This window comes from Nematolebias whitei, chromosome 17 (genome assembly GCF_014905685.2).
Source record: "Nematolebias whitei isolate Nwh7 chromosome 17, NemWhi1, whole genome shotgun sequence".
NCBI classification, from domain to species: Eukaryota; Metazoa; Chordata; class Actinopteri; order Cyprinodontiformes; family Rivulidae; genus Nematolebias; species Nematolebias whitei.
Genome location: NC_056514.1, coordinates 33,369,447 through 33,390,884, shown reverse-complemented (window position 1 = coordinate 33,390,884; position 21,438 = coordinate 33,369,447). Strand labels below are relative to the sequence as shown.

The 21,438-nt window shown below is 39.3% G+C and overlaps 1 protein-coding gene across 1 annotated transcript in view; it reads right to left on the bottom strand.

The window, feature by feature from the left end:
• prkcea (protein kinase C, epsilon a) overlaps window positions 1-21,438 on the bottom strand; it is a 74,263-nt gene that overhangs the window by 1,641 nt on the left and 51,184 nt on the right. Inside the window, exons 3-14 of the mRNA XM_037691505.1 lie at window positions 17,351-17,516; window positions 17,211-17,245; window positions 15,833-15,921; window positions 15,301-15,430; window positions 13,605-13,747; window positions 12,395-12,497; window positions 11,616-11,806; window positions 9,875-10,048; window positions 9,627-9,781; window positions 7,720-7,858; window positions 3,533-3,721; window positions 1,868-2,014 (exon numbers count right to left, since the gene is read on the bottom strand). Coding sequence (XP_037547433.1) covers window positions 1,868-2,014; window positions 3,533-3,721; window positions 7,720-7,858; window positions 9,627-9,781; window positions 9,875-10,048; window positions 11,616-11,806; window positions 12,395-12,497; window positions 13,605-13,747; window positions 15,301-15,430; window positions 15,833-15,921; window positions 17,211-17,245; window positions 17,351-17,516 — 1,661 coding nt within the window. The remainder of the gene's footprint in view (window positions 1-1,867; window positions 2,015-3,532; window positions 3,722-7,719; window positions 7,859-9,626; window positions 9,782-9,874; window positions 10,049-11,615; window positions 11,807-12,394; window positions 12,498-13,604; window positions 13,748-15,300; window positions 15,431-15,832; window positions 15,922-17,210; window positions 17,246-17,350; window positions 17,517-21,438) is intronic.

Genomic DNA, 21,438 nt, shown 5'->3' with positions numbered 1-21,438 from the left:
ATATATATACTAAAATAAACTACTACTTACTACTTGTACTACTATCCCTACTTCATGGTTTTTCACTTATGTATTCGTATGGATCCCCCGCGATCAATGAGGGACGGCTGCTTTTTTTAATGAACTCATTGGTGGGTCGGACTGAAGTCACCCACAGACCGGAAGTGGCCCACGGGCTGTCACTTGAATAGCCCTGCTCTTTCTCAAAGTTAATCAAGAACATTTATTTGTCTATCATTTCAGATTTATTAAAATGGCCCAGAAGTTTGTAAAAAGTGAACATGGAGGACATAGTCCCATATTTTTTTTTTACAAGTTTATTTTACCAGGAAGAAATCCATTGAGATTATCAATCTCTTTTACAAGGATGTCCTGGAAAATTTACAGCTGAATATTCAACTACTGTATATGTTTATATTAAATATACCACAACTTTTATCAAACCACAGCTGTGAGGAAAGTTTTAGATTAAGACAGAGCCAGTGCTGAATGTTTGTGAGAACACCAACAGGTGTGGTTCAGATTTTCATGGGTGTTGTCATGAAATATCAGAAGTGAGTGAGGTGTGTGTCTGCTCAAAAACAAAAGCACCTGAAGGTTTCGGCAAGGAATTATGAACATCTGCCGGTGTTGGATTTATACACTTCATTTCTGACTGGGAACATCACAGAGTTGAATGAAACTCCCAAAATGTACAGACAATTGTTCTAATTAATTTTGTCTATGAATACTCTCGTAAATCAGATCATAGGAAAAACCTATTTAAAATGATCAAATTTGATCCAAACATATTAGGAGAGTTAAATGTCTTTTTAAATAAACTGACATCAACAGGTCAGCAAGCCTAGGAACTAAAATATTGTTTTTATTCTTATTATGATGGTTCAAGTCATTTTCTGTTCAGTGCCCTGCGATTCTATTGTGACTTGGCGCTACATAAATAAACTGAACTGAATTCAATCATATTTATACACATTAAGAGCGATGCTGTGAATCTGAGGAAGTAAAAAGTGACCACATATGTGGGGACGTTCTGTTGGCTTGTTGAATTTTACTACTTTTTGTTTATATTTAAATTTAAAGTTTAAAGTTGGTAGTTACCTGGCATATACTGACAAATGTGAAAAACGTCGGCAGCTGTTCTGGCCATTGTAAGTTCTGCCCGAGCAGTGAGCACTCAGACTCAGATGCCGTGTGAGCTGAGCCGTAAGCTGGACGCGATTTCTGAGACTCGCCGGCCACTTGCGGCTCCCGAAACTCACTGGCAGAAAGGAATCGACCTTGGAGAAGCTACAAGCTCGGCCCTGCGGTGTTGACCACAAAATTTGGCTGTTCGAAGTTGCCAAGGAGACGTACCAGAAGAATTATGAAGGCAGACGTAAATCAAGCAGAGTCAGTCTGACCCAAAATAATTATCTGAATCTGGCTCCCCCGCTTGGCCTTGAAATGGCCAACTATCTCAAACTCTCCTGGATGTTATGTGAACAAGAAGCTCTGCCCCCCCACCCGCTTCCTTCCGAGGACATCTGTGGACCTGCTGAGCTGGCTGACTGACACTGCACCATCTCTTATCAGGAGATCTGAGAGCTGAGATCTTTTTTTGCAACTGTCACACAGTGCCCCGTACAGTGCGAGATGATTATTTTATACCTCCCCTCGTGTTTCTCTTTTCCTTATCTAAACGAAAAGGGAAGCACCTCCCGAGGCCGCGGCCTCAGACACCTCCGTCTCCCCATGTCTGTTTCTTTATGTTTTCTCGGACGGGCTGCACTGAAATGTAATTTTGCTGTGTTTCGGTTCAATGACAATAAAGCTGATTCTGAAATCATTGCTGCAATTAATAGTAGTGGTGTTTAGTGTTTCTTACAATTCGGGGTTTAAAGGGTGGTTTCACTTTTCTTTGCTCCAACAGAATCCAGTCGATCTCTCTGAAGAAGGCGTGGGTCTTGATGGCCTCCTCGCAGCCCTGGCTCACCACGCAGCCCAGACGCTTGGCCGGGTTCTTCGTCATGAACTGCAGAGACAATACACAGATCTGGTAAGAAGATTCTGCCAGACTCATTGCAGATGCTCCGCTGCGGTTTCATTCTTCAAACACCCAAAACAGGAAAAAAAATTAGAAGAGAGTTAAAAAATAGAGCATTAATGGTTCAAACAGAAGGGGTAGTGTCTCTAAAAGCACAAACTTTGCATTTGTTGTCTGTTCAGAGCTTGGTGATGCTTTGTGGCTTCAACCCTCCTGCTGCCCTTGGGTCAAAATGACTGACTAGGCCTCTAGGTAAGACTGTAGCCAGTCATTTTGACCTAAGGGCAGCAGCAGGGTAAGATCTCAATACTTAAGCCTTTATTTACACACTCTTTTATCCTTACTGAGCAAAGCGCACCGTAACATTTGACACAATGGTTTCAGTAGAAAAAGACAAAAGCTTAAAAATCCTGAATGAATGTTTACTTTATGAAAATCTTTATAAAATACTTTTGAGTTGTGAATGCTAACGGTTAAAAATGGACTGAAAAAAGCTTTGTCAGACATCTGGGTCATGTGGAATGGTTTTAGATTTATAAGGGTGCCACACTGCAACAATAAAATCTTGTTTTATTGTACTCAGAGTATTTCCAGAGTTCTTATTGTGAGCGAGAAAAAACATCACTTTTAACACTTTCTTTCTATCGATGGTGGCCTGTTGCATGCTACGTTTCGAAACTTTATATTTCTATTAACTTTTTTAGTTTCACACTGAATAACAAATTATCGCGGTACGAAACAGACGAATAAATGCGAAAATCCTTAAGAGATAAAAACAATTTTACATTTCATCTTGTAAATGTTTTGAGAATAAATACATTCTGTATTCTGTAAATACATAATTTATTAAAAACTTTATGAACATTTATTAATTATAGGAATGTAAATGTAAATGCTGAGCTTCTTCAATCATGTAATTCAAATAATTTTCCATTTTTTACGTAACAAACAGTTTTTATTTCTTTTCACTTGTATATTAGCCCATAAATAAAACTGAGGGATTAAATGTGTTTTACGTGAACAAATGTAAAATAAATAAATTAACTCAACAAGTAATATTCTATGATGAAGACAATTTTTTTTTTTCATTTAGCCTTTATTTATCCAGGTTAGTCTCATTGAGCCACGAGAACTCATTTGCAAGAGAGACCTGTTTTAGGGAGCACATGGTGGGGTTAAGGGCCTTGCTCATGGGCCCAGAGTGGGGCGAATGAGGGTGGGGGCAAGTGTGGGTGTTTCACCTATCCCACCCACAATTTTTGATGTTGTCGGGGCCGGGGCGTGAACCGGCGATCTTCGGATCACAAGCCCACCTCTCTAACCTCTGCGCCACCACTCCCCAATAAATAATGCATTTATTTTCAGTAAAATAAAAGCAATTCTTTAATTGGATTTTTTCTTCCCTAAATGAATATAAAAAGGCACAAAAATGCTGCACTCGAACAGAATATGAATATCTTTTGAAACAGTAAAATTAAGAAATCAAATAAGTTTTGTGACACGTACTGCTCGGAGTATGGACACGGCCTCCTTGCTGAGCCACACAGGGTAGAGGACATCGTCGTGGAGAATCGACTCAAACAAGTCGTCTTCATTATCCGCTTCGAACGGAGGCTGCCCGGCCATCATCTCGTACATCAGCACCCCCAGAGCCCACCAGTCCACGGAGGCTCCGTACTCCAGCTCCTGTAGGATCTGGTTTAAACAACGAGACTCGGTTCAACGAACAGGAGAAATGGAGCAAGAACTGCTCTTCTGACGTCCAACAGCACTGGTTCAGAGGGCCAAAAGCTTTGGTTTGGAAACACTTCTCTTATACGCATTTATTAATACATAAACGTCTGTTCTTCCATATATTAGAAGGTTAAAAATACAATAACTGATCAAAGAAACAGCCTTGATGTTTTTAAAAGCAGAGGTGGAAAATAAGAGAAGCATCTAAAGATCTTATCTAGATATCTTCTGCCCTGAAAAATGCAGCCATTCGTTTGTTTCGTAATTGCTTTACTTTTTAAACATTTCTATTGTCATACAGTAGTCCCTCGCTACCTCGCGGTTCGTTTATTGCGAACTCGCTCTATCACAGTTTTTCAAAATAAGAGTGAACATGACACACAATTGGCTGATTGATGGATGAGCCGCACAATTGGCATGGCATTTTTATTTAAAATAAATGATTTTAAATTATTTTGCAACTACCTGCTGCACCTTTGTGCAGCCCAGATCCGCAGGATAAACTTCCTGCTGCAGCTGATCAACCATGCAGAGCGGAGAAGTGGGCGTGGCCAAGAGCGCTTGCAGGTGGCAAAGAGCAGAGGAGGCAGGGAGCTGAAGTCATGACATTCTGTGCTCTTTTAGAGAGTTTGGAGTTTAGAAAAATTGTTTAGAATATTGCAAGAGTGTGGGAAGTGTTTAAAATGCCTTATATATATATATATATATATATATAATAAAATAAACTACTACATACTACTTGTACTACTATTCCTACTTCACGTTTTTTTCACTTAACGCGGGTCTTCAGGGTACGGATCCCCCGCAATAAACGAGGGACTACTGTATTTGTTTTTATGAATGCTCAGTGACTAAATGACACTAATCTGACTGACTAAAAGAACAAAAGTAACAGCTCTGTTAAAATCAGACCTGACTAATAGAGTTTTAGATGATGAGCAAAGCAATCAGGAGTAAATACTGTGAAGAAATACAAACTTTACATCATTTCTGACTGCTGTCAGTCCTTTCAGATGTAAAAAAAAAAAAAAAGTAAGAGGAAGCTGAAAAGGGAAAATTAGATTAGTTCAAATTTAAATGAGCCATTATGGTCACATTATAACAATCAAACTATGAACTGCTGGTTGTGATACTGGGTGAGTTTTACAGCGCAAACAGGGACTTTTTGCCACATCTTGTTTGCATCACTCACTACAGCGACTAAAAAAAGAAGAAAACAACATGACATCATCTAGTTTTACACGAGCATTGAGTAACTGTTTCTATTCCCCTCCTGCATGTGTTTACACATGAAAATCAGTTTGCAAATCCAGTTTACAGGCAGATCACCCGATTCAACAGTTAAAAACAAACTGAGGCTTTTGGAAGGTGGCTGTAATATCAAATGCCTTTTTTTTCAGTTTGAGACTGAAAACTATTTCATTTTTAAGTGCACTCTACCTAGTTGTGTGCAAAAGTTTTAAATAGCTACTATTTTTTGACTTTGCTTCCAAGGTCAAAGAATTGATGAATATTTCAAACTTTTTAAATGCCTTTCCAAAATATGTTTGAATTCTGGCTTCATTTTTTTTACTCAATTACTGTTTCTGTCCACAACAGAATATTGTCAGGAAGATGTAGTTGCAACCTGGAACACCTTGCAACAGGAACTGAAGTTGTCCACCTTGATTTCTTTAAGGGGTTTCAAACATTTGATAATGTCAATGGAAAAATGAAGGCAGATATGTTATTGTTTTTAGTATTTCACCCTGTTTTATGGCACCCTGATTTATTGTTTTATACACTACTCTTATTTTAACAGCATTTTTTACTGTAGTTTACTATTGTCATTATTTACTGTTATTGTTGTCTGCACTTTATATGTTCTGTCTGGAACAGGTCCCTCTTGTAAATGAGTCCTTGTGGCTCAATGAGACTAGCCTGCATAAATAAAGGTTGAATGAATGAATAGTTTTTAAAACCCATCATATAGACATAGGGGCTGAAAATAAAGTGAGAAAACTAAGACTTTAATAAAATACTGTATACAAAATCTGATGGGGCAACATAAAGTCCAGGGAACGCACAAAGAGCTAAAGATAGGATGAACCAACTAGGAGGCCGACAACACAAGGAAGCAAAGCAGTGTGACTCAGCAAAGGCTGACGTGTGTGTGTGTGTGTGTGTGTGTGGGGGGGGGGGGGGTGATTTCTGAGTGAGAGCAGGTGAAGTTAAAGAGAAGATGAACTGACTATAGCAAAACTGATGTTTTTCTTTCAGCTTCTCTCTTTGCAGAAGGAAAGATTCTACAATGGTTTTACGCCAGATATCATTCCTGATGCAACCTGGGCTCAAACTCGCAGCCTCAACATTACAAGACTGTGGCACTGACCACCGAGGTACCACAGGCCCAACAACAAACTCAACCTAACCCGACACACATTGTGTAGTAATCATTTTTGGTATTTTATCTAATAGCTCTCACCATTTGTTTGGAAATCGTAGTGTTCATCGTACTTTCCGCCTTAAAAATCGCACCGCCATATAAGTCGCATCAGTCCAATTATGTCTAATAAAGTGGAGAAATCCATAAATATGTCGCTTCACCTTATAAGTCGCAGCAATTATGTGTCACCTCTGACGCGTCGCGTTTGTTATGCGTCACCGCTGACCACCCAGAAATGTGGGCCGGTGTTGTGCCAAAAATCTATCGGCTGCCAAATGGTGGCCGCAGGAGCGTGCACGGGAGGACATTAACAAGTATTTAACAATATTAATACTTAAAAACATTTATTTGTTTGCTAGACATTATAGCAAAGGTGTCTCAGTTGAACTTTTCCTTAATAAATGCACTTTAATGGTTAAAAACAAGCTTCATTTCAAAAATCGAGTTGCAGCTGCTGGAGTGCACAAAGGGAGGACTCACTGTGCATTTCTTCAAAATTTAACAAGATAACCACCTAAAAACAATTATCTGTTTGCTCGACATTATAGTAAAGGTGTGTCTCAGTTTAACTGTTCCTTACTAAATGCACTTTGGCAGTCAAATCAGCTGCATTTCGCCTGAGCCGCACAGCAAATTGAAGCTCCAGGAGTTCCGGAGCAAGACGAAGGTGGCTTTGTATGTCAAGCCAAATGTCTCATTAATAGTCACTTTTACCTATTAATGAGACGAAACGTTTCTACATTTTTTTGTTGTTTTGCTTTGTTTTGTTTTTTTGAATGTCCAGAGGACCAGATTTAACTTTTTTGGATTTTTCTACCTGGATTATTGAGCATGCATCAGGGTAGTATTCAATATTTTCCATGTCAGAATGAACAAAATCGTCAACTCTGAGACAAAAATTGTTATAAATATGGGAAAAAATAAACGTAAATTAGTCGCTTTGGACTATATGTTGCAGGACTTGCTAATTTATGCAAAAATATGCGACTTATAGTCCAAGAAGTATGGTAATGTTTGTCAAAGTGTGTTATCATTGATATATTTATTGATTCAACTGAGAAATGGAAACTCATTGTGTCTTTGAGTCAGGCTGCTGGTAACAAAGTTCCTAAAGATCCCATATAAAACTTTTTTTTTTTTTTTGCTACATTGTCTGTAATGTGTCAACACCCATTAACCTCTTGAGTTTTGGAGATATTTTAACACCTGAATGTTTTTTAGAATGAGTAAGTGGATTCACAAACAAAAAATAATATTCTAATAATAGTTAACTATTCAACTGAAAATGAGTGGAAAAAGCAGCCAAAGTCCAAAGAAAAACTTGTGAGCAATTAATGAACCATTAAAGATTACAAGTTTGGCTCCAAGAAATCGAAAAACGGCTAAAGATTTTTGCACAGAGTCAAATAGCAGAGTGCAACCGCCTTTGTTCTAAAATCTTTTTATAAGCACTTTTTTACAAATTACCACACGCTAAATTCTATGGAGCAAGACTCCTAAGATCCTCCCATCCTGGAGTCTAATTCCAGCTCACCTCAGGAGCGATGTAGTCAGGTGTGCCACAGAAGGTGGTGGTGGTCACTCCGTTCATGATGCCCTCTTTGCACATACCAAAATCTGCCAGCTTGCAGTGTCCCTCTGCATCTAAGAGGATGTTGTCCAACTTCAGATCCCTGTGGAAGCAAGAGACAGGAAGAGGGGGCGGGTCAGTGCCATCTGCTTCCCAAAACTCTTTGGCTCAGTCAGGAGGTGAGCGTTTAATCTATAAATATGAGAAGGAACCAAATAATGAAAATTCCAAGAATTCCTTTTGAACCAGATTTACCTAAAAATACAGGGTATGACTGTAGTGAATAATCTTTAAATAATAAATAATAATTATTATTAATTAATTAATAGTGGATTCTCAATTAAAATGTTTCCTGGAGGTTTCCACTCTATTTTGGAGGTGTTACAATTAGGTTTCAAATCTCACCACAGCACTGAGACTGCTCTATTGAGGGTTTTTAATAATACTTTCCTAGCCACGGATGCAAGGTGACTCTGTGCTGCTTGTCCTATTAGACCTTACATCTGCTTTGGACACCATCAACCATGAGATCCTCATTTCTAGGCTGGAGCAGTGGGTGGGCATCACAGGGTCAGCTCTCAAACGGTTTAGGTCCTACCTCTCTGACAGAACCTTTTGTGTCAACATCAAGGAATTTATTTCAACATCGGCAGCTCTTCGGTGGGGGGTACCGCAGGGGTCAATTCTCGGTCCGCTTATATTTTCTTTATACCTGCTGCCACTAGGTGTTATTTTTCATAAACATGGCTAGCCCTGTCACAATAAACAATAAATAATGAATCGCATGATGAAAATTATTAACCTCATTTTTATTTATCGGCTTTATTGTTTCTTTGTCTCTCCCTTTCTACTGAAGACACTGGATGACAAAAGACTCAACTCCAGTCCTCTTCACTGACCCCTCCCTTTCTCTTTTTCTCTTTTCTTTAAAATCCATTTAACAGTCAAAAATCATGTTTTTGGATTGTTAAAAGCAGCTAAGCTGAGAAGCTAAGCTACAAGCTAAGCTAACAGGCCGACCTCGAAAAAAAAAAAACCTGTCTTGTCGAAGCTCCATAATTCACGGTTGGAACCTGTGCCTTCGTGCAAAAAGTTGTTTTTCTCTGAAAAAGAAACTGAGAACTTGTTTACAGATTTTTTATTTATTTATTAAAAGCTTTGTAAGAAAAATGTTATGCTAACGAGCTCAAACCACAGCGAGCATCTGCCATTTTTAGAACCAAAACAAAAAGGAAAGAGAAACAGCCCATGTCACGTCAAGGGGCCTCTCTCCCATTTTTCTTAGAGACACTCTGCTTGCTCCCTCACTATCCATCCTTCGGTTCAAACACTCTTATACTTATGCAAACACGATTGTTAAATCCTGTTTTTGTTTTTATTTGTTTTTCAGTTGAGGCGACTGTCTAAATTGAAACCCGTACTGCCCAAAAGTAACCTTGAGACAATAATACATGCTTTCATAAAATCCAGGCTCAATTACTGCAATGCGATTCTTTTTGGAATAAGCCAGCCCTCCATTGCAAGTTTGCAACTGGTTCAAAATGCTGCAACCCAATTTTTAACTGGTACAGACACAAAAAAGCACATTACACCAGTTTTGGCCTCCCTCCTTCACTGGCTCCTGGTTAACTTTCTAATTAATTTTAAAAATACTTCTGTAGGTTTTTAAAATGTTAGCCATTTAGTTCTTATCTTTACCTATTTGGATCTATGTATTTTATCCTGTGTCCTTTGCTTGTTTTGTTTTTGCTGTACAGCACTTTGGTTGGTCTTGTTGCTGTTTTAAGTGCTTTATAAATAAAGTGGTACGATATGGTATGGTAAATAAAAGACAGTAGGGATTAAAACAAAGAGGCGTCAACAGTGTTTACCTATATATGACACCATTACGATGCAGGAACATGAGGGCCGACGTGACTTCGGCGGCGTAAAAACGAGAGCGGGACTCATCAAACTTCCTGGATCGCTGAATCTGGAACATCAGATCTCCTCCGTTCACATATTCCATTACAAAGAATAAACGGTCCTGGAGAGAGTGGGATGGAGAGAGGAGGACGTCAGAGACAGAGGAGTGCATTAGATAAAGCGTCAACGCTGCATGTTTGCGCTGTGGACCTACCCGTGTCTGAAAGCAGCAGTAGAGCTGGGTGAGGTAGGGGTGGCGACGGGCGAGGGCCAGGATGCGTTTTTCTGTCATAGTGCAGTCCACGTCATCGTCCTGAAGGATCACGTCTTTCTTTAAAACTTTGACAGCATAGACCTCCTCTGTCCCCTTCAGCTCTGCCAACATCACCTGGAGGACGAAGCCAGGTTTGTTTAAAAATGTCTTCTCCTGCGCCAACACATTACTAATCATAGCTGCAGTGCCTTTTGTCATAAAATAAAGCCAAGGACAGTGCACTGCTTGCACAACTGAATAATAAAGAGAAGAACGCTTGGCGCATCATTAAAAAACTATAATTTGAGAATTGTACCAAGGAAATTTGGACACAAATCCTTTGTTAAAGACAAATATTCATTCAGATGAGACTTAAATAAATGTATTCAGCTCCAGTATGTTGCATAAATAAGGCTAATCAAGATGACCAAAGTAAAGATACGACAGTTAAACATGGCATCAGAAGCACCCGGTCAAGAGAAAAATGAGCCGGTACAAATCTATGATGTTCAGTGAGTCTGATGAGAGAAAACATCCAAGTATGGCCTGGTGATCAATATGCCCTTTAATAAAAACTAATTTACATAATGCCGGCAGCAAAGAGCATACAAAAATGCTTTCCAAGCTTTAGGTCTAAAGTTAAACAAAAGCATCTCTACAAATTTGCACAACACAAGCGTCCTCATAGGTTAAATCTGCCATCAAAATGGTTAAAAAGCAAATTAAATATTACTTCAATCTTTGCCAGTTCTGTTCACCTTTTAAGTAGACAAACAAATGTTAACTATTTGAAAAGAAAGAGGAAGTGACATCTGACAAATCAAATAAAAACTATACAATTTGACCAAAAATGTGAGATTAAAGCTTCAAATTTCTATTTCTCTCCTAAAACAGGTTCACCACTTTTTAACATTTTTAGTAATGTTTTAAACTATTTATCAAGTAGCCAGTTTGGGTCATCGGGAATCGGCATTCACAGGGTCCCACCCTCGCTTGCCTCCCAGCCTACATAACATCCAGTGGAAGTGGAGCTCTTGTTGCCCATGCCTCACAGATTAATGATAGAAAATGGATGGATAATCCTTAAAATTAAGCTGTTGTGGTCATTTACATGCTTATACTTTCACAAGTTATAAAACCTCAATAGTAATAATTTATCAGAAATAATTCTACTCACCTGGCAAAAATCAGTTTTAGTTCTGGTTTTCATCTCTAAATACTGAAGAAGAGAATAAATGTCTTTTAAATTGTAAACTGCTTTGAATGTATGGGCGGGTAATCCACAGCACAGTCTGATGCCCGTTGTTGGAAATTTAGCAGATGAAGGTGGAACAAAATAGCAAGGATGCATGAAAGAGGACTTGAGTTTGGGTTTTGATAAATACTGATTGTATAGCCTCTTGTCTTGTGTTATTTCAGACCACTTTTATGCCATAAAATCATCAAATCTGCAGGTTATGTAATAGAAACAATGAGCTGAAAATTGTATTTTTCCTGGCTTAGATACCATAATCAACCCACAGTCAGCTCCCATATAACACAATGTAGAAAGCTAAAATTAAATACGAATAAATAACCTTCTGCTTTAGTGTAACCAATCATATATATATATATATATAAATATATATAAATAAAGCTTAATTATAAAGATACATAGCCACACAATCGAGCATCCCCCACAAACACCTCCACGCTGATGCACCTTGCCAAAGCTGCCTTTGCCGAGAACTTTGATGAAGTTGAAGTCTTTGAGGGTCCTCCTCTGGCTCTGTCCGTTCTCCCTTGCTGCTGAGGACGAAGAGGAGTTGGTGGAGGAGGACGAGGAGGAGGAGTGCTGGGGTCCCTGCTGGTCGAGTGACAGCGCGTCCTGCAGGCGATCTAACTCTGCCAAGTCTGTGGGTGGCGTCAGAAAAGCGGATCAGTAAAATTATTTTCACAAACTAAACATTGTTTTTCCCTGTCCGCGTCTGACGGTTAAACAAATAATATAATCATTATAACATTTACACATTTGTTGTTTCTGTTCGATGAACTTTAAAGGATGATCATCACGTCCTCTGCCACAGCCTGAGATGAATCAGTGGCAGCACCTCAGGGTGGTTAAATACCAGCAGCGATGTGTGCTGCTCGTCATCGCTCTCGTTTGGCTCGGTGTGAACGAACACGGGACTACTTCTACAAAGAGAAAGTTAACTTTCCGTTTCTCGGCTTGGGAAGTGTGAAAATGTGACTAACTGCGACGACCAAATGGTGGTGGGCGGTGCGGCATGAATTCACGTTTCGTCTACACAAACACATTTGTCTACGTCTTTCTTGAAAGGAACGACAATGTTTTCACTGACATCAAATTACTACCTCATAGTGGTTAAATTAACAAATGCAGACGGCGTGCTGATAGGAAGCCATCTTAAAGGGCTTTAGAAAAAAGTCCGTCTGTTTGTATAAAACGTGTCTTTCAGGGGGGTTTATGTGTAGCGTTACCCTGCTCCGAGGGGGAGGTGGGAACAGCTGGCTGACTGAAGCTGTTCTCCTCGGTCTGAGAGAGCTCAGGAGGAGACTGGGGAGGGTCCTGCCCTGGAGTCAGCTGCAAACAGAAACAAACACCATTAATCCTTTGGCTTGTCCGCTTCAGATCTTGTTATTTGAGTCAGGAGACAAAAGCTTTTCTTTAAATAATGAAACTTAATTGCCATTTCATTTTTTTTCAAGAGTCAGTAATTTACAATTGACATGAAGCAACTGACCAATCGGTAAGTGACACGCCCCTTAGCTCGAAATTTTCATTTCCTTTACCTTTTAGCGTTTTATTTTTATTTTTTTTGTACAACATCTGGAAATAATGGTTAAACGTCATCAGTGGGGAACGTGCTATTCAGACACGTGTCGTCCTGAGCGGTTTTGGCATTTCCACAACTTAAACGGTCTTCAGACGTGTAAACGATGGACGAAGGCTCGCGGCCGTCCACACGAACAGTTCAATACGACAGTGATAGACAGCAATGACCACATGTTCGTGTACGACGGTAAATGAATTTAATCTATTTTTCGTGATAACACGAAGAGTTTCATGTTTTACAGGCATGTGGTGAAAATAATCGTGCACGGCATTTGCCCGCTTTTGCAACTGCAAAATGCGTCTGAACGAGGTCATTTGCATTGACAGTCGGCGTCACTTTGTGCTCCTCATCATTCTTTTTCTGGCTGCACAAAGACTTGAGCTTTAACTTCAATATCTCAGACTCGTTAGAAAACTTCTTTGCCGGTTTCCTTTGCCTCATTGTTGGCTGATGCCTCGCCCAATGTTTTTACAACGTTCGCCTCATCAGCTGTCTCGTCTGTTGAGGTTTGTTTACCCTAGCTCATGTGACAACGTGGGTAGAGAACTCTTATCATAAGCGTCACGTCGATTAAAGCAAAAAGTTTATGATTTTAAATAGCTTAGAATAAAAAAAACTTTCAGGACTACTGTATTTTCTGGACTTTAAATCTCACTTTTTTTCAGTTTAGCCAGTCCTGCGACGTATACTCCGAAGCGACTTATATATGTTTTTTTCTTCTTCATGAGGCATTTTTTGACTGATGCGACCTATACTCCGGAGGGGCGTATAATCTGGAAAATATGGTATTTAAAAAGAGTATTACTCTTTTGATCGGGTTGAATACACAACCCGTTCACAGAACGTTTTGTTACCTTCCTCCTGCGCTGTGCGGTGTTGGAGATTTTGTCCGGTGTGACTCCCAGGTCAGACAGGACCTTGGCAATTCCTCGGGCGTCCACACCACAGTTAGGAGCTACATTAGTCTCACAGCGCCTGTGTACATTCATCTTACACACTGAAAAAAGGCAAGCACACATTAAAAAAATCAACTTTACTCAAGAAAAAAGCTTCCTGGCACTAAAAATTGGTTTTTGTAGACATAAATGTCTGCTAACAGTAAGCAAGAGTACATCAGTAAACTTTGTGAACCGTAAAATGTTTCAAACTAATTTTGTTTGTTAATTTTAAAGTCTGTAAAAATTCAATAGTAGTCATTTAGTAAAACACAGGTTTAGCATTCATGCAACAGTTTAAGAGTAAAAGCACTAATATAAAGATACCTAAAAAATATAAAAGTATCGCTGCAACTTTTTATTGTTTCCAGATTTATCTCTCAATCTGCAAAATATATTGTCCTCCCACTAATTTAATTTAATGTATTTTAAATACAAATTTCTCAGTTCTGCCTCTGTACCAATCAAATACTGTAACTGTTTAATTTTGAAAGTTAGAAACGGTTCATTAAGAGCTGCAAGAAACATTAATAACGTGAATATGCAGACGTTTTGCATGTCACAACAAAGCTCCAACACTGCCAATCCTACAATAAAAATAAGAAAAGTGTCATAAGTTAATATCCTTTCATGAAAAATAAATTCACCTGCTCAAAATTTGAGCATTTAACTACATCTCTTTAGAATTGGCAGGAATGTTTTAACAAATCTGTAAAACAAGCAGCAGTTTTAAAAAGCTGTTTTGATCCTAAGTCTTGTTTTAAAACTAAGGTTTATTTAGACATAAAGTTTTTTGTTTTAAGTCTTAACTTCAGCTTTTCCTGGTTGCTCAAAATGTGAAATGTTGCACATTTAAGACGATTTAGCATCATTTCAATCTTTTAGTAGTTGTCAATCAATTTGTTGCACTATGTCAGTTGTATCTTTGACCGTTTTGATTGGACTGCTTCCTGTTGCTGCAAATAGGAATTTATCAGGATGGGAACATATATACACACAGTAGTCCCTTGTTTATTTCGGGGGGGGGGTCTATTCTCAGCCCCACCATAAGTGAAAAACTGCAAAGTAAACCAAATAAATAATAAAAGTAAAAAGAGCACAGCCTGTCATGATCTCCACTCTCGACCACCTGCCAGTGCTCTCAGCCACGCCCACTTCTCTAGTGCAGAGCGGAGATCCTGACATGCTGCAGGAGGAAGCGTCTCCTGAAGCTGTGGGCTGCACACAGGTGCAGCAGGTGGGGGAGTGGTGGCGCAGAGGTTAGAAGACGGGCCTGTGATCGGAAAGTCACAGGTTCAACTCCCGGTACCGTCAACATTAAAATGTGGGTGGAAAAGGTGAAACACCCACACCTGCCTCCACCCTCATTCGCCCCACCCTGGGCCCCTGAGCAAGGCCTCTAAACCCCACCATTTGCTCCCTAAACAAGTCTCCATTTAAAATGAGTTCTCGTGACTCAATGAGACTATCTGTATAAATAAAGGATAAATGAAAAATAAAAATTTAAAGAATTTATTTTAAATTTAAAAAATCCATACTTTATATATATATATATATATATATATATATATATATATATACATATATCTAAATTGCCAGGTGAACCCAAACTCACCTTTGCACTGCAGGCCCTGCCTCATGAGGCCCCACAACAGGGAGCCACAGTGGTCACAGAAGGTGGGCACCTTGTAGTTGTGAATACTGAACTTATGGGGCATATTAACACTGAACCGCTGTGAACCCACCTACAGAGGGAGACACACCCACACAAAAACACAACACAAGTCTTAAAAAAAAAAGAGACCTTACAGAAGGACAGCCTCATGTTTTGAGTTAACGCAGATACTTTACTGGGAAAAAAACTTAATCATATCATACAAGGTCGAGTCAGGTCCTCTGGATGGTTCTTCTCAACAAAGAACCCGTCCAGAAGACCTGACTCAAGCTTGTTAGATTTATCTACCTGGATTATTGAGCATGCATCAGGAGATTAATATGTAATAAAACTTTTTATGCTTAAAACGTGAAAACAGACTAAAAGTGACAACATTATCACTTTTAGTGGGCGGTCTGTAAACCGTACTGTGCAGAGAAACAGGAAGTCAAAGTTCATCAGTAAGATCCTGCTCATTTTAATGTGTGTGTACCTCCTCAGCTGTGTCTTCCTGCTTCTTCATCCCAGCACATTTGGTGATGATGAGTTCATGGCAGCGCTTGTGGACGACACACGTGCACACTGAAAGCACCAACACAATCACAAACACTTAGCTGTTTCCAAAACTTATCGTCTGATCTACAGAATTTGACTAATAAAAGTGTTAAAAACTGTGACATTTGGCAGCAACAGTCAAGTCAGTGATTAACTGAACCTAAATTAAAGTAAGATTTCAGAATACTTCCGTAGTACTAATAGTTTTGCAACAATTCGAACAATTGTCATTTGCTGCATTTAGCTACAAGGATTCTCAGCCAGATGAGAAAGACCCACTTTGAATGTAAAAATAGGAACATAAATGATCATTTTATACTTGCAAACCCACAACTGGATCTCTAAAAATAATACTGGTGCAGAAACATTTCTTGTCAACTACTACAACTTAAAGAACAGAAACATGACAGCTGGAAGAAGTAACAGTGGGTCTGCTCCTGCTAATCCTTTAAGCCTAACTTTTCGAAATCATTGGTTGAGATAATTGTCAAAAGTTTAATACTTCTGGATTGTTGGACACAACACAACCACGAGACACGTTGTAAAACTAACTAAAATACATTATTAATGGACAATATTGTAAACTATTTAATGATAATGTAACTAAATAAGCTTAGTCACAATAAGGTTGTTCCCCTTAGAATAAAGAATGTGAGCAGTTGCACAGCTGCAGAAAAGAAACAGGCCGCATGTTTGTCAAATTTCCTTAGGATGGTTAAATATTTAAGTCGTGTTGGACTCTACGCCTCAGTTAAAACACGGTAAGCTGTGTTGATGAGGGGTGCTGTTTAAGCTAGCGGCAAGTCGATGAAGTACAATCCAGGATTGAATTACTGATGATTGCGTTTAAAGGCTTGTTGAATGCCAAATTACATTCGCGCTGAGGCTTCTAATGCACTCAGGGGATTCGATAACTCTGGTGTGTCAGATTCAAGTCCTGCTGGTTGACTGGTAAGAATTTCCACTAACACGCCATCAATGCTCCCAGATCTACACTGGCTGTACAACTCTTCGCATGAGCACTGACAATGGTACTTAATGTTCAGGTTTTATAGGATTATTGTCTATTATGATGCTAACTTACAGCAGCCTGGGCTGGCATGCCAACAAAACCCTTGAACAGGTAAGTACAGTTCAGGCTACCACATTTTTTTTAGATTCTTGGGTAATATAATAGAAGTACTGTTCTGCGAGTTGGTTTGCAACCAAATCACAGCTGTCACTCAGCAACGTGCAATTCCTTGTGTTTAAATAATAAATGAAGTGCAATGTTACTGGAGAAGTTGAAATGGGCCGGAGAAAAGTACCGTACTCACCCTGACACTGGTAACCCTGCTTTCCCAGCACACCCCTATCGGATCACACAGAGGAGACGACATGTCAGTGAGGTTGTCTTTAATGACACTCGGTCGCTGTTACACCGTTAGGTAAGACAGATGTGTTTCGTGTTGCCTACCAGATAAAATCTCTGCAATGTGAGCAGTAGGTTGGCTGCCTCAGGTAGGTGGCCATGAACTTGTGCCCGTTGACTTGATGGACGCGTCTCCGGACTGCGCCCTGCCGCCGGCGAGGACCGATCCGCTCACGAAACACCCTCTCCTCATTCTCGTTTGTTCCTGAGGCTGTAGAGAGAACAGGAGAAACAACAAAGAGGAGAACTTTAGAGTTTATTCTGTGAATGCTGATGATTCTTTTCCTGTTTTGTATTTTTCTGCACATTTATTGCAACTTAATTACGTCTGCATATTTTGTGCTTTTTAGCCATTCTAAACATTCAGCTCATTCAGCTAAACGGGTGCTACGACGTTGTTTATGGACACTTTATACTTTTTAAAACCTTTTTTTTTTTTTTTTTTTTACAAAATTGTATTTAACATTGAAATACAATATTAAATAAAAGTTATTTTTAAATCTGCCTCATCTTGCTTGCTACTTTTAGTTTTTAATCTATAATTCTGCTACTTTTGACTGTTAGCTAATAGTAAAAGTAGCAAATGGCTAGCTGTCGTTCTGCAACTTTTAGCTTCTAGCATTTTAGACTGATACTTTTAGCTAGTATTTTGCCACTTTTAGTTTTTAGCTAGCTTTTTACTAGTATTGGCTATTGTTTTGCTACTTTTATTTTTTTAGCTAGCATCTTGCTACTGTTAGCTTTTGTTTGTTTCTGATACTTCTAGTTAGCCTTTCGCTAGTCGTAGACAGCATTCTGCTGCTTTTAGTTTTTAGCTACTGTTCTACATTTTACTTTTAGCTAGCCTTTTGCTACTTCTACCTACTGATTTTGCCTTTTACTACTTTTAGCATTTAACTAACATCCCACTACTTTAAGCTTCTAGTTAGCCTTTGATATGTTTAGATTGCCTTTTGCTAATTTAGATTTGCTGATTTAGATTTGACTGCTTTTAGCATTCAGCCATGCTTGTGAAAGTTTTAGCTTTAAACCATTATTTTGCTAATTTTGCTTTTAGCTATCCTTTTCTACTTCCTTCCTTAGATAAATAATGTCACTAATTGACTTTTACGAGCGTGAATGTTTTTGTTCAGAGCAAACTTCTGTTGTGACTTGGTGCTATATAAACTGAATTTAACTGAATTGAATGCTAATAGTTAATGCTCTGCTAATTTTAGCATTAGCAGCTCAGTTTCGGCTTCTTCAGCAAATTTCAGCAGTCATTCAGCGCTCAGTGTTCACGCTGCATTTTCAAAGAAAATGCATTGTCACTTGTATAAGTTTCCTTTCTTTCACTTTTGCCTTTTCTTTTCTTCTACAGAATGGGATCGTGCGCATCAAGTTGCTCATGTTTAATCATTTAACAGCCTCTCGTCTTCCGCTACCCCCCTCCCTCTCTCCCCACACAGGCCTATGCATATACGTGTACGAGCCATTTATACTTTCATGTGTGGGCACTAAAACGAAGGACAGCATATTAAAATACTCCTCCTCGGTGAGCACCATCCTACCAATCCTTCACTTCCTCTCTGCATCTCCCCTGAAAGAGAAATGCTTTCCAAGGGTAACCTTAAGACAAGAGAACCACCTCCACGCTCACTCCCACACACACGCTCCGTCTCTGCGCTCCCGTCCTAGTTAGCCTTTCTTTCACTCTCCCAGCATCTCTCCAGGGTGCGTTGTACATGTGGTTACTGCTGAACCTCTCCGGAGTTCTATTACAGACAGGACGACTAGGGACTTTCTGTGTGTGTGTGTCTAGAAATGTGTGTTTTCATATATCTGTGTTTAGCATGTTGGTGTTTGGTTGGAGGGAAGCAGCAGCTAAACAGGCCATTACTCAAATCATTTAGTTTTACATAATACATGGTCCATCTGTTTAGCATGCAACGCACACATGAACACACAAGCTGACAAGGAGAACTGATCAGGCATAAAACAGTAGTTATTGCTGCAGTCCGGACAACTAACTGGGAGGTGGACAGCCAATAAAAACATGTTCAAGTATAACACAAACGTGTCAAAAGTCAGAGCAGCAGAATTCATATGAAGATGAAGTGTAAGTGGCTGCGCAGGTATTAAAAAATAAAATGAAATGTGCAACTCTAACGTTGAGTATGGCTCTATTTTCAGCTCTGCGTTAAACCTAACATGACTTATACGAGATGTGAAGACTTACTACTGAGCTACAGCTAAAATAAAACTCAGAAAGAAGCTGAAGCAGCAGCAAATGTTGTCAAGTAGAATAAGTACTAGTGGCATTAGACATGAAGTATGACATATATTAAAAACTAAACTAATCATTAATTTTTATGCATCTGCATACAAAAAGATATTTTGTTTGGATTAAAAACAACCCAGTCTGCCTAAGCAACAAATTATATTTTACATTTATTTTAAACAAAGTCACATTTTGCACATTTATCTTATGGGGCAACTGTGCAAAACACTTGCAAAAAGCTGCAATCAGTCAAAGTGAATATCGTGTTGGGAATTTTAAGGGAAATATCATTTTAAATACAAAGTAGAAGTTTCTGCAGGAATGAAACACGTTAATTGCAATAAATGCACAAAAACAGGAAAAAAGGATTACAGTAGTCCCTCGCTACTTCACGGTTTGTTTATCGCGGACTCACTCTATCGTGGTTTTTCAAAATAAGATTGGACATGACACACAACTGGCTGATTGATGGATGAGCCGCACAACTGGCATGACATTTTTATTTAAAATAAATTATTTTAAATTATTTAGCACCTGCTGCACATTTGTGCAGCACAGAGCTGTAGAAAAAGCTTCTTCCTGCAGCTTTGAGCAGCCCATACTGCAGCAGGACAAACTTCCTGCTGCGGCTGAACAGCTGATCAGCTGTTCACCTGCAGAGAGGAGAAGTGGGCGTGGCCAAGAGCACTTGCAGGTGGCAAAGAGCAGAGGAGGCAGGGAGCTGAAATCATGACATTCTGTGTCTTTTAGTGCGTTTAGAGTTTAGAAACATTGTTTAGAATATTTCAAGAGTGTGGGAAGGGTTTAAAATGCCTTTATATATATTTAAATAATAAAATAAACTACTTATACTATTTCTACTTCGTGGTTTTTCACTTATCGCGGGTCTTCAGGGTACGGATTTCCCGCGATAAATTAGGGATTACTGTATTAGACAAATCTTGGACTATTAGATCTACACTTATAGCGTTAGAAGGACTTATACGTTTAAATGGTGAATCTTAAAGGCTTTGTGTGACAAATGTTGTTTGTTAGAAGCTGTAAGGGCATTTTTCTTTCTATTTCTATGGAGTTCAATAATTGTTCAAATCTGTTCATGGATGTGATGGAAAAGCACACAGCTGTTACATTGATTTGGACTGTAGAATGTCCAAATAGGTGAAAATATTATTTTAAATACAGATGCACAATATTATCGGCATGGTATCAGTATCGGGGCAGCACGGTGGCGCAACTGGTAGAGCTGCTGCCTCTCAGCGAGCAGGTCCCTGGTTCAAACCCGGGTCCAGGGGCCTTTCTGGGTGGAGTTTGCATGTTCTCTCCATGCATGCGTGGGTTTTCTCCGGGTACTCCGGTTTCCTCCCACAGACCAAAAGCATGCATGTTAGGCTGATTGGTAACTCTAAACTGCCCCTAGGTGTGAGTATGCCTGCAGCCAGCACAACGTTATGACATCATGCGCGCCTACCTGATCCGATCACGTTGGGAAAGGAAGAAGTGAAAATGTCAGCGGTGTGGAAGTTTTTTAAAGTGTCGGAAACGTAGTAGAACCGCTATTTGCGATGACTGCTCAGAGTCAGTGATGCAAGGAGGAGCAAAAACAAAGTCCTACAACACTTCGAACCTAATTAATTAACCATCTCAAGAACCATCATTTTCAGCCCCTTTTTGGCATCTGCATCTGGTAGAAGGCCAAACTGACAAAGACCATAATGTAGTATTTTAATTCCACAGCAGAGAAAGCTGTGTAGTCTCTGTAAGTAGGTCTAGGGGAAAAAATATCGGTATTGGTCAAATAAGTTTTAACATATTGGCATAGCGGATATCGGACAAAAATCTAATATCGTGCATCCCTAATTTGAAACTTTCTGAG